Source organism: Eriocheir sinensis, unplaced genomic scaffold, assembly GCF_024679095.1.
Source record: "Eriocheir sinensis breed Jianghai 21 unplaced genomic scaffold, ASM2467909v1 Scaffold89, whole genome shotgun sequence".
NCBI classification, from domain to species: domain Eukaryota; kingdom Metazoa; phylum Arthropoda; class Malacostraca; order Decapoda; family Varunidae; genus Eriocheir; species Eriocheir sinensis.
In genome coordinates this window covers 521,150-534,347 of record NW_026112263.1, presented here as the reverse complement: position 1 = coordinate 534,347, position 13,198 = coordinate 521,150, and the positions used below count along the sequence as shown (strand labels likewise).

The 13,198-nt window shown below is 57.2% G+C and overlaps 1 protein-coding gene across 1 annotated transcript; it reads left to right on the top strand.

Moving 5' to 3' along the window:
* Window positions 1-584: 584 nt before the first annotated feature.
* On the top strand, window positions 585-5,181 carry LOC126994835 (uncharacterized). The gene is made up of 3 exons (XM_050854106.1): window positions 585-3,147; window positions 4,765-4,823; window positions 5,005-5,181. Exons 1-3 carry the CDS (start codon window positions 585-587, stop codon window positions 5,179-5,181), a joined length of 2,799 nt encoding a protein of 932 aa, XP_050710063.1.
* Window positions 5,182-13,198: the final 8,017 nt, after the last annotated feature.

Below are 13,198 nucleotides of genomic sequence, written 5' to 3'. Positions count from 1 at the left end.
TCTTTCCCCCTGTGGGGGATAAATCTTAAGAAGAAGAAGAAGAAATTGGCTCGTGATTGGACTCCCGGACCTGGCAGCGTGAACACCTCTCCCCCACCGTCTAAGCAACAGCTCTCGCGGGCGAGCGATCGAGCTGCTCTGCTTCCTGCCAGGCCCCGCGCCACCGTGTCAGTGCTCGCGCGCTATACGCGTCACTGTCACGTCACTAGTTACAGGTGACTCACCAACCTTGTGTTCAGGGACGCCGTCCATTAGGGACTGGATTGTCCGCCCTTGGATGCCGGGCTGCTCCAACGCCCTTTAGCGTGTGTGTGTGTGCCGGTAGTCTCTGCTGTAGTACGAAGCCGAACCCCGAGGGCATTGCCACGAGGGGACCCATTAGGATAAAGGGGTGGTCATAGGAGGCAGCAGAGATAGTTAGGTCCCCCCAAGACCCGCAAGGGGCAACAGCGGGGCTCTACCAAGCCCTCAAGAGGGTGGGGGAGCTTAGCCCTCCCGCTGTTGTAGTCTTAGCCCGGCTATACATAGGTCAGTTTGTTTTTCACTATTTTTTTCCTTTTTTTTATATGTGTCTTGTTGCTAGGATGTCCACCGCTACTGATAAGCGTGAGCGCCCTGCTCCTGACTCTGATGACTCAGCGTCGGAGTCCCCCGCCGACAAGCAGCTCCGCCTTGAGTCGGAGAGTGAAGATGAGGCTTCCCGCGCCCCGCTCCCGCTGTCGTCTGACGACGAGTGGGGGGTAGTTGGTAGTTGGCCGTGGTTGCACCCGCGGCCGCAGGAGGAGGCAGAAAGACTTGTTGATACCTTTGTGTCCCGTGCTGCCTCTGTGAGATTTACCACCACCACCAGGGAACTGCAGAGGACGGCGTACCCGGCGAGAATGAGGGCCTTCAGGGACGCCTGTAGTGAAGGACATGCCACCGACGCCCCCATACAACTCCATGAGCTAGAGAAGGTCATCCCTGATACCGACACCTTCCCAGGGGAAGACAAAATCCCGTACGCCTTCCTTCGCCACGCTGGGTTTGCCATGCTTGATGAAATTGTTAACCTATTCAACGCCTCCTACTCACGCGGTACTGTCCCTGCAACCTGGAAAACTGCCATCATCGTCCCCATCCCCAAGAGCGGTGACGGAGGTGAGTTCCCCCCCATCTCCCTCCTGAGCTGCTTGGGGAAGACGATGGAGAGGATTCTTCTCTCTCGCCTTCGGTGGGCGATGGGCGCCCTTCACCACCACCTGATTGCCTTCCGCCGGGGCATGGGCACCAGAGATTGTGTGTCCACCCTCCTCTCTGGTGTCTTGGGTAGACAGGCTGTGGTGGTGTTCCTCGACCTGGAGAAGGCGTTCGAGCTGGCCTCGGTGCCTGCTGTGCTGTCCATCCTTGCCGAGAAGGGCGTGCGGGGCCGCCTGCTGGCATGTATTGGCCAGTACCTCCAGGATCGGAGGGCGGCAGCACATTTCCAGGGCTGCAGGTCCACAACTCGGGCCTTCGAAAACGGAACGCCACAGGTTGGGGTCCTGAGTCCCGTACTCTTTAACATGCTTGTGGAGAAGCTGAAGGCCATGCCCTACAGCCGGTACGCACAGGTCCTGTCTTACGCTGACGACGTGGCCATGGTGGTTTCCGGCCCGAACCACGTGGCCAGTGCTCGTTTCCTCCTCCGCCGCCTGTCACAGACCTGTGCGTCTCTCGGGCTCGTAATAAACCGGGGAAAGATGAAGGCCATGGCTATCCACCACCGTTGCCTCCCCGAGCCCCTCGATCTTGACGGCACACCTGTTCCCTGGGTGCACGTCTACAAATATCTTGGCGTCACCCTGGATTCCAGGCTCTCCTTCGCCCCCTATCTCAACCACCTTCGTCAAGCCATGGTGACCCGCACCAACATCATGCGGTCCCTGGCGAGGACTGCCGGAGGTGCCAGCGACCGTGTCCTACGGCTGTTTTATCTCCAGGCAGTGAGGGCCTGTGTTGACTACGGGACGCCATGCCTCATGACGGTAGACCCTGCTGCACTCCAGCCTCTGGAAACGGCCCAGAATGCGGCGATCCGCACCATCCTAAGGGCCCCTCGGTGGACCAAATGCATATGCATGAGGGCGGAGATGCGGATTAGCACTGTTGCCACGAGGGTCAATCAGCTCGCCGTCGGCCACCTGGTAACGCTGCTGCGCCGCAGGAGGTCGGAACCGCTGCGGGCCTCGGTGGAACAGGCCCTCCATCAGGCCCCTCTCCTCTTTCGCAGGAAAACGTGGGCGAGTGTGGCAGCGACCAAACTCAGGTCCACCAGCCTCTCCCGGTGTTTCCTGATGGCCCAAGATCTGCCCCACCCTAGCTACACCACACCTCCCCCGTGGGCACCAGCCACCTTCACGGCCACCATCAAGCCACTTCCTGTGAAAAAGGCCCTACTGACACCGCACCGCCTAGCGCGGGAGGCCAGGAACAGAGAAACGGAGGCAGCCCGGCCCATAGCAGGCACCTACTACACAGACGGCTCAGTAAATCACCTCACTGGGGCTGTCGGGGCGGCATTCATCACGGCGGGCCACGCCGAGATGGTCCGGCTGCCTGACGGCTCCTCCTCAACCCAGGCGGAGCTTGTAGCGCTGAACAGGGCGCTGGGACATGCAGTTGAGTGGGGCAGGGGCCCGGTCCTGGTACACTGCGACTCGGTGCCGGCCATACGATCGCTGTACCAGGACCCACTGAATGACAACGTCTCCCTCCTCACGGGCATCCACGCCCGGTTGCAGGAACTGGGGAGAGCCGGCCGTCAAGTCCATTTAAACTGGTTGCCCAGCCATGCAGGCGTGGTGGGCAACGATGCTGCTGACCGCGCTGCCGGAGAGGCCACACTGCTGCCCAGCGTAACATGCCCCGTCTCCCCGAGCGTGTCACTGCTCAAGCGAGACATGGAGGCCCATACCTCGGCGGGTGTCGTTCGGGCCCTTGCAGAGGCCTTGGCGGCCGGCTCACCGTCTGCGCACTGGTATGCCTTGGCGACGGGCTCCGGCAGCCGTCGGCTCCCATTAGGCGTCCCCAGGCGAGTGGCCTCCAACCTCCACCGCCTGCGCCTCGGGTACCGGTGTTCCTCGCTCCTGGACATCGACGACCCGGTCCCGGTGGACTGCCCTTACTGTAGGAGGAGGTCCTCCAGCCGCTCCTCCACTACCTCCTCGAGTGTAGGGGCACACGCCATCTGCTCCACAACCCAGACGGGCTGCCGGCACCGGAGCTAATTATGGCCCTCAGTGACGAGGCCCTAGTGCGCGTAGTCACGAACTGTGAACCTCCGAGGTAAACCCCCCGATCAGACTTCGCCATTCAGCTCACGGGCCGTCAAACTTGACAAAGGCCCGTATCCCCCCAGGGGATAAATAACCAAAAAAAAAAAAAAAAAAAAAAAAAAGTGGCGGGTATTCGCTCTCCGAGCCCACAGCAGAAGCGCAAGTCCACGCCCCCACCACTCACTGTCGACATGTCTGGACGCGGCAAGGGAGGAAAGGTGAAGGGGAAGTCAAAGTCCTGCTCCAGCCGTGCCGGCCTGCAGTTCCCCGTGGGCAGGATCCACCGTCAAGCGAGGATGACCCCACAGGTCCACCTCGCCTCCGTAGAAGGGCCACCCGGCTGCTCGCCCGAGGCCGGGCCGCTTTCCTTTTAAGATTAACCCCTAAGAAGGGGAACGGGCCTTTGTCTACTACGACGGCCCGTCGCAGTTATGGCTGGGGCTATATATGTGCATACACGGCACGCCGTGCGCACGTGTGCATGTACATATATACATACACACGCGCACACACACGCCGATGTACGCACACATATAGATAGTAAACACCCCTTCCCACTAAGTGGGTTGGGGCACAGGCGGACCAGGCGTCCTGTAGCTGCTACCTCGTTCCATTGTTCTCCCGCGGTGCTCCCGTCCCCCGTGCACCCATCATCTCCCAGTGTCTCGTAGTGCGGGGGTTTCTCTTTAAATATCGCGCCTCGTTTGAATCCCACGTGTGATTGTCTCTCCATTGTGCTGTTGTTTTTTAATGCCCGCCGGCGTGTATATGTTGCCGGGGCTCGGTGTTTTGTATGGGTGCACAGGCGGCGGCCTGAACAAGCTGTGTGTGCTCCCGAGTCCGGTCAGGCGGCCCCCGTGGCCCCGCGTGCTTCCGACGAACTAACTTTCGAGTGACGGTGTGTGGCGGCCCCCTGTACCGTGGTGTGTGTTCAGTGTACCAACTCGCCAGCGGCGTGTGGTGGGGGTGAGCTTGGCCACCTCCGTGGCCGGGCGGCACAGGGTTTACTCGGCAAGGGGCCCGGGAGTGTGTGGGTAGTGCTGCGCGTCCTCCCATTGGCTACCACCTCCCGCTCGCTGACTCTGCGACGGTGGGTCCCTCCGTGCTGGCTCTGCACCGAGAGACGAGTGTCTCCCGTGTATCTTAGTGTGTTCTCGTTTCCTTTAAATACCACGTGTAACGTCTCATACTTGATGGTGACTGATAGTGTCGGCCCCGTAGCGCCTGTGTCTCTGTGACTCCGTGGTTCACCAATTCTAGTGGCGGGTGGTAGGTGTGTGTCGCCCCGCCATCCCTTGCTGCACGGCAGAGGGCAGCCAGCGGTGGTGGCTTGGCCGAGCGCGGGGCCGGTTTCTCGTCCTCTCATTGGCTGCCTGCCCCGCTCCCGCTCGCCGGCGGTGGTGGACCCCTCTCATGCCTGCTCTACGAGTTGAGACTTGAGTACGTTGCTCCTTCCCACCATTCCCAGCCGCCGTGGTTTCTTCAGGCCGAATCTGGTTTGTGGTGCATGCACAACCGATACGCAAGGTATGTTGATTACTGATTAATGTCACTGCTGTGATAGGGTTAATCTACTTGTGCCCCTGCGTGAGCCCGTTTTCCCGTGCATCTCTTGTGGCGCTGAGGGGCTTCTCCCCGAGTCACCTCACCCTTCCCCCCACCACCCACCTCCCCGTCGTCTACCGGGACGCCCGCCCCCGTCTGACAGGGCTCCCCAATCGAGTGGTTCGTCTTGGCTTGCTTCGGGCCCGTGTGGCGTAGAGGGGACATTTCTCCGAGTCACCCACTCACCCACTCCCCCACTCCCTCCTCCTCCCGCGCCCTCTGCGACTCCCCAACACATCCTGCCGAGTCCTCCCCCATTCCCCCGCCCTCCCGCCACTAGCAACGCAACACGGTTACCCCCCTTGGCTCCACCTCCACCTCTCGCCCCTCTTCCCACCTCCCTGGGTTCTCCTGGCTCATCCCTCCCTTACTTCCGTGCCCCGCTTCCACCCGTCGGCCCCGCACCCCCCACCCCCAGCTTTTACCCTCCCTCTCCCCTGTGACCCCCCCTCAGCTCTTGCCCCCCTCCCCTCACGACCGGGGCCTCTGTCATTGCCTCTCTATGTCCCCCCACGTTGCGGGTTCCTGCGGCGTCTCTCTTCCCTACCCCTGACACCACTCCCCCCTACCCCGGGCCCACGGACCCAGCATGGGCCGCGTCAAAATTCGGCACGCCCAGCCTGAGGCCCTCGCGACACGACGCGCGTTATCAAACCTACTGGGGCCCAAACTTAGATTCGTTCGCCTACTCGCCGCGGAGGACGGGGTGGTGGTGGTTACGGCCTCGGACCAGGACACAGAGGCTGTCTTTGAAAGCAACCTGCTGGTGGCCCTTGCGGCAGAGGGCTTCACTCCTCTCATGCCCTCTGAGGTCCGTAGTCGGCGGACTGTCATATGCTTCCGCCTAGACGAGCTGGTCACGGAGAATAGCCCTAGCGAGCTCAGGGTGGAGCTCGAAAGGGCTCATGGGTGGGCGAAAGTGGAGGACATTTATAAATTCCCTAACTCGAACACCCTGAAGATCGTCTTCCGGTCCAGCGAGATGGCCCGGAAGGCGGTCGAGAACGGGCTTCTCCTCTTCTCTTTCTCCGTGACTCCGGAGCAAATCAGGGCGGAGGTGTACACCCCCCTCATGGCCTGTAACCGCTGCCACAAGATCGAGCAGCACACCACCCCCAACTGCCACCTACCCGACGCCACCCCACTTTGCTCGGAGTGCTCGGGTCCGCACTCATTCAGAGTATGTGCTGCCGAGCTGAAAAAGTGCCCCAACTGCAACGGAGAGCACAGTGCTCGGGCCATGCGGTGTCCCATCCGCAGGGCTGCCCTCAGGGAAAAAGAGCAGCAGCGGAGGCGCCTTCAGGAGACGTCCCCCTCCTCTTACGCCCAGGCGGCTCAATCCCAGACCGCGCAGGCACCTTCCCCCCCTCCCTCTCCGTCCTTCAACCTCGGCAGCCTTGCCTGCGTCTTTCACGCGCACGTCCTGAACGCGACGCAGCCTGGCACTTTCCACTTTTCAGAAGAACGGTCTCCCCGACCTCCAATTCCCCCCCTTTCGGCTGCCTGCAGACTACGTGAAGACGGCTCTCTGCGCTGCGATCGCCCTCCTGTCCCCCGCCACGCCACTACCGGCAGTGCCGGAGGAGACGGTGAAGCCCGAGGCCACCCCCCCGCCCCAGCCACAGCCATCCTCCCCTCTCTCCCCCCCCCCTCCCATCTCCCCCTCTCTCCCCCCACAGGGATCCTCAGGGCGCTCCACCTCTCTATCCTCCGTCTCCCCTGCCCGCTCCCTAACCGCCTCGGAGGCGTCTGACCTTGGGGAGGGGGCCTTGTGCCATGTTGTCCCGTACGTCATCCGGCGCCGATCCGATCGCTGGCCGTCTCGCCTCACGTACCAATCCCTCGAAAAGGGCCTGGATGGCGGTCGCTTCAAGCTAGGGTACATTGGCCCGGATGGCTCCCTCCCTTACCTGAGGGCCTGGCTCCGCTCTTTCCCCGGGCCGCTGGCCGGCTACCTCCACTCCCTCCCCGAGGATGAATTTCACTCATTCACCCCCGGCCCTGTCCCACAAGCACTGCTCCCCAGCCTCCGCGTGACCAGGCAACGCCCGGACCTACAGTGACTCGGTTGCTTGTAGTTCAACACAATGTACTGACTTGGGACAGACGAAAGTTTGACTTGAACAATACGTACCGACAATTTGACCCTGACAACATCCTTCTCAACAGCCACGGACTTACGGACGACGCTAGGATCAAAATCCCGGGCTATAGGGTCCACCAAAGGAACCTCAGCTCCGAGCCCTCGGACGGGGTTGCCATCACCGTCAGGTGTCGACTGCGCTGCAGAGTCGAGGACGACTTCATCTCTGAAACTCTCGCAGTGACAGTCGACACCTCCGATGGTCCTTTGATGGTCGCAACATCTTACCTTCCGCCCAGACGACCGTACCTTCCTCACCCAGACTACCTCAGGCTCTTCCGCAGGCGCACCCCGGTGCTCCTCGCGGGGGATCTGAACGCCCGACACGTCGAGATCGGTTCCGCCTCGTAGAACCGTGTCGGCCGAGACCTCGTAGACTACATACGCAGACACACCGTTCGACATATCGGACCTAACTTCCCGACGTAATTCGGCCCTCGCTCCGCGACCTCCCCAGACACAGTACTCACCAATCCCTCCAACCATTTTAATCACCGCTTCACCCCTGGCCCTCTCAGCTCCAGTGACCACATCCCCGTCATCATTGACATCTCGACGTCTCCCCTCTTGACCCCCACCCCGCGACGGTACGCCTTCCGCAGGACCGACTGGGTGGCCTTCCAGACCGACAACGACCTTAATATGACGAACCAACCGGACGTTTCCGGTGAAACGCTAGAAGACATTGACGCGGCGCTCGACTCTTGGATGTCGAGCGTCAAGACAGCTGCTGACCGACACATCCCCACCTCGACACATCGACAAATCCCACACGCTAGACCCACACGCACGACGTGCCTTCTGCGCATACAATTCGACGCATTGCGAGACAGAGCGACGCTTCTTGGATGGACGTACGACGAGTACCGGCGCTTCGTTCGATTACGTCAGGAGCTGCACGACTCGAGACTCGCCGAGTCAAGAGATTCTTGAGGAAGGGCACTGACCGGGCTGACCGCCTGTCACGCCGACCCCAAGAAGTTCTGGAACAGGCTCAAATGCCTCTCTGGAAGGGCCTCGGGTCAGTACTCTGACTTAGTTGACGGCGCCGGAAGAAAACACAGTACAGACGCAGAAAAGGTCCGGCTTCACACGTCCAACTCCGGAAGGACGACGTGAATGACCCGGCCGACATAGACATCGACGACCACAATGACGACATTGTAAGACACTACCTCGCTGCCAACGCTCCTCGGACCCTCCCGTTTGACGCCGCCGACCCGGTCAGGCTTGATGGCGCCTCGCACTTGAGTTGCCGTATCTCCCTCCAGGAGCTGCGGCAGGCCAACAAGGGAAGCAAGTCATCCTGCCCTGGGGCAAGCGGCGTCAACAAGACCATACTATCCCACCTTCCTGACAGCGCCCTGTTCCGGCTGAGGGACATTTTGAATGCAGCCCTCTCGGCTGGGTATTTTCCGGATCGCTTCAAGGAGGCAGAGATGAGGATGATAGTGAAGCCTGGGAAGGCCCCGACCCGCCCAGACAGCTATCGCCCTATCTCCCTTCTGGAGGTCCCGGGGAAGCTCTTCGAGAGGGTTCTCACGAGACGTCTCCGTGACCACCTGGAATGGGAGGGCCACTACAACTCTGCCCAGTACGGCTTCCGCAGGGGGAGGGGCACCCTCCACGCCATTGCCTTGGCGACGGAAACGGTTGCCATCAACCTTGCATCCGGATCTCGCTGCAACCTCGTCCTCCGAGACGTCAGCAAGGTGTTTGACAAAGTTTGGCATCTTGGACTTCAGTACAAGATGCTACATCTGGGGCTCCCGCCCCCGGTCGAACGTCTCTTGTGTGACTTCTTGATGGATAGGACGGCACGGATCCGGGTCGGTGGCCTCGTCGGCCCCGCCTTCCCTCTGGAGACCGGAGTTCCGCAGGGGAGTGTCCTCTCCCCAACGCTGTACTCCATCTTTACCAGCGACAGCCCAAACTCCATCACCGGGCTCAATGTGCAGTATGCGGACGACGTGTCCCAAGTGGTGCCCTACCCAGGACGTTCTCGTGAGTTGCTCAATGCTCGCACGGCAAGTGAAATCACCAGGGTCGGTACCTTCGAGAAGGCTTGGCAGATAAAAACGAACATGGCGAAGTTTACCGTCATTTCTTTGGCGTCAACAAACCCCGCCCCGCTCATTGTCGACGACGAACTCGTTGACTTCCGCGCTCAGGGACGCCTTCTCGGTCTTAAGATCTCCCGGCGTGGGTTCATCCCCCATATCACCGAGAGGGCGGCGCGGGCGAGGGCGGCGCTGACCATGTTGTATCGCTTCCGGGATCTCGAACCCAGAATAAAACTGCATCTCGTGAAGGCCTTGGTGATCCCTGTTCTCACTTACCCGCCCATTCCCATCCATGGGCTTAGTGCGACGGCCCTCGGTCGGCTCCAGAAGGTGCAAAATGCGGCACTACGCTTTGCCCTCAGCGTAAGGTGGGATGAATTTAGAACCACGCGTTTCCTCCACGAGGAGGCTGGCATCCCCCCCCTCAACATCCTTCTACATCAGATGGCAGAGGCAATATGGAACAGGATGGAGACCGAGGGCTGGGAACAGTTCCAGGCCCTCAGAGTCCTCCACCGAGAAGCCCCGGGCAGGAGCCACTCGTGGTTTCCACGCAGTCTCCTCGCCCTGGAGGCAAACCCGGACCCTGACCCTAGATATAAATAGGACTTACGCGCTTACCCCCCCTATCCCATGCTAATTGTAAAAACCCGCAAAATACCCAATACTCCATACGACCGCGCGCCCACGCCCTTGTGACTACATAATATTTCCATCATATACTGTTTCTCAATATTCCTCAGTCCATAGTGAAATTACTTATAGCATTACTCCCCTACATGTCCCATATAACCTCTCTCCTGAGGAAGGGCAACTATGCCGAGCGCGTGGGCGCCGGCGCCCCCGTGTACCTGGCGGCCGTCATGGAGTACCTGGCCGCCGAGGTGCTCGAGCTGGCCGGCAACGCGGCCCGCGACAACAAGAAGACCCGCATCATCCCCCGCCACCTGCAGCTGGCCATCGCAACGAGGAGCTGAACAAGCTCCTCTCCGGCGTCACCATTGCCCAGGGAGGTGTGCTGCCTAACATCCAGGCGGTGCTCCTGCCCAAGAAGACCGAGAAGAAGTAATCGCCCTCGGCCTTTCAGGGACAACAACAGTACCGTTTAATCCGGCTCCCCTTGGGAGCCACACCCTTTTTCAAAAAGAGAGTTCTGGACACCCCCTCAAGTACATAGTGCCATTCCTAGGTCAATTCCTGCTGATATTACTAGGAAGAAGACCCTCAGTCATGACAACAACAATTAACAACCCCCACGTCTGGCAGGCTTCCCACAGTTTGTTTGTTTTCTTCACGGCAGGTAAGGGACTCCTCTGCTGACAACGACAGCAACAACAACCCACAAAAAACATAACAAATAAAAACGCAAAACAGAGGTGCTGCAGGTCGTTGAGACGATGATGGCCGTCGTGTCGTGCAGATCAGATGCGGCGCTGCCCCGCCGAGATGAAGTAGGTAGGTAGTAGCTGGGTGGGTCCCGACCCGCCCGTCGTCATCACTGCTGTGGCCTGTGGAGTAGGTCCAGAATGAGTAAAATGAATCAGTCAGTCAGTCAGTCAGTCTGTCAGTCGCTGACGTGATGTATGTATGATCCCCTGCCACACCCGAGAAAGCATGCATCGGTTTGTACCTTCACCTTCACACGCACACACAGCCATCATCATCACGGTATAATTTAACCCAGCCTAAATATCCTGTCTCACACACAGGTAGGTGGCGAGGTAGACCCTGAGGAGAAGAAGAAAACGTTTGGGAGGGTAAGCTAAACTAAGCGCAAAAGCACCAGGGCCAGCCAGCACAGACATTGCGATACAGGAGTTCGCGCTAGCTAGTAAGAATAAAACTTAGAATTAGAATAAGACACACACACACACACACACACACACACACACACACACACACACACACACGAACACACACACACACACACACAAAAAAAAAGTTTGAGGAGACCCACGCACATAGCTCCGCCGTAGGTTCCCCTAGCGGACGGGGAACCCCACTAGTTGCTCTTCTGCTGTAACTAAGAGCCATTGATAAGGAGTGATTTATTTTTTTCCTTGAGAAATATCTTTAGCATATTCTTTGGCCAGTATGTGGGTAGAGTTTATTACATTGTATGATTCTCTCTTGATTATATCTTTGATGTTTTTTACTACCATAAACCATACAGGAGCAGTATATTCACACATAGGTGTTTCGGGAGTTATAAATAGAGATCTTATATGATTTTCCTACTTCGGTAATCATTACGCTTTTAACTCTGAACTTTTTAGATTTTTTTGAGGCACATTCTTAGAATAAAAGCTTTAACAAGCAATGCATTCCCTCTATACCTCTAACATACAATAATAAAAATATATGTTCTGTTTTTAGGTATAAGAATATTTAAGTAACTATGAAACAGTTGACAAAAGGGCTATTAGATTTTATTTTTCCTTCCATATGCACAGAATGTAAAAACAAACTTGTTCAAGGAGAATTATTTATTTGTACCATTTGCTTGAGTAACAGATAATCCCATTACCAATCGTTTTGTAGATACAGCTACTATTACCTATGGTCTTGCATTAAAAAAAAAAAAAAAAAACTGGGGAGGTATTAGGAGTTTAGTGTGGCAATATTTTTGTATTAACATTCAGTTATTTCAGTGATAGATGGAATAATACTTATTCCATTGCACAAGCAAATATTGCAAATATTTCAGAATCACTAAAAAGAGACAGTCATCTAACATATGTAAAAAGAAATCGCAATACTCCATCCCAAACAACCCCCCCCCCCAAAAAAAAAAGGAAAACCAACACGCATTACAAACCTCAACAAACTAAGAACAAAACTTCCACAACAAAACTAACTAACAAGTTAGCTTGCAACAAACAAACAAACACAAACGAGCTAGCTCCCTAACTAGCTTTTTTGCTAGTTAGTTAGTTAGTTAGTTTGTCTGTTTGTTTGTTTGCTAGTTAGCTTGTTATTTTGTTTGTTTGCTAGCTAGATACCTTGTTTGTTTGTTTGTATGTTTGCTTGCTTGCTTGGTAGCTAGCTAGTTAGTTAGTTTGTTTGTTTGTTTGCTAGCTAGCTTGTTTGCTTGCTAGCTAGCTAGTGAGTTTGTTTGTTTGCTTGTTTGCTTGCTAGCTAGCTAGCTAGCTAGTTAGTTTGTTTGCTAGCTAGCTTGTTTGTTTGTTTGCTTGCTAGCTAGCTAGCTAGCTACCTTGTTTGCTTGTTTGTTTGTTTGCTAGCTAGCTAGTTTGTTTGTTTGCTTGCTAGCTAGCTAGCTAGTTTGTTTGTTTGCTAGCTAGCTAGCTAGAGAGTGTTTTTGTTTGCTAGCTAGCTTGTTTGCTTGCTAGTGAGTTTGTTTGTGTGCTAACTAGCTAGCTAGCTAGTTGTCGTCGTACAAGTTAACTGGTTGCCCAGCCACTCGGGCGTGGCGGGCAACGAGGCGGCGGACGGCGCTGCTGCTGAGGCAACGCTCCTGCCTGCTGTCACGCGGACTGTTGTGGTGAGCCTGTCACAATTAAAGAGGGGCATGGCCGCACGGTCTGCTTCTGGGGTTGTTCGAGAGCTGGAGGAGGCCCTGGCTGCGGGCTCGCCGTCCGCGTATTGGTACTCGGCGGCCACTAACACCGGCGCCCGCCAGCTCCCGCCCTACCTACCGAGACGGGAAGCATCCAACATCCACCGCCTCCGTCTCGGCTACAAATGTGCGTCAGTCCTTGACCCTGATGACCCTGCCCCTGTCGTGTGCCCTTACTGCGAGGAGGAGGTCCTCCAGCCGCTCCTCCACTACCTCCTCGAGTGCTGTGCGACGCGCAACCTGCTTCCCAACCGGGAGGGGCTATCAGCGCCAGCCTTGGTGGGGGCCCTTGACGACAGGGCGCTTACTACCCTAGTGCGGGCATATGAGCCGCCCAGGTAGGCTCTCTGTTCTGTATATGTGGGCGTGTTAGAGTGCGTGTATGTATGTGTGGGTTTTTGTGTGTGAGTATGTGCGTGATTGTATTTTTTAAGTCAGCTACAGGACGCCTGGTGCGCCTGTGCCCCAACCCACTTAGTGGGAAGGGGTGTTTACTATCTATATGTGTGGGTAC

Coding starts and splice junctions, on each gene's coding strand:
- LOC126994835 (XM_050854106.1), top strand. CDS start 585: ATGTCCACCGCTACTGATAAGCGTGAGCGCCCTGCTCCTGACTCTGAT. Junction 3,148..4,764: donor CCCGGTGGACTGCCCTTACT/GTAGGAGGAGGT, acceptor CACCATTCCCAG/CCGCCGTGGTTTCTTCAGGC. Junction 4,824..5,004: donor ATGCACAACCGATACGCAAG/GTATGTTGATTA, acceptor CCCGTCTGACAG/GGCTCCCCAATCGAGTGGTT.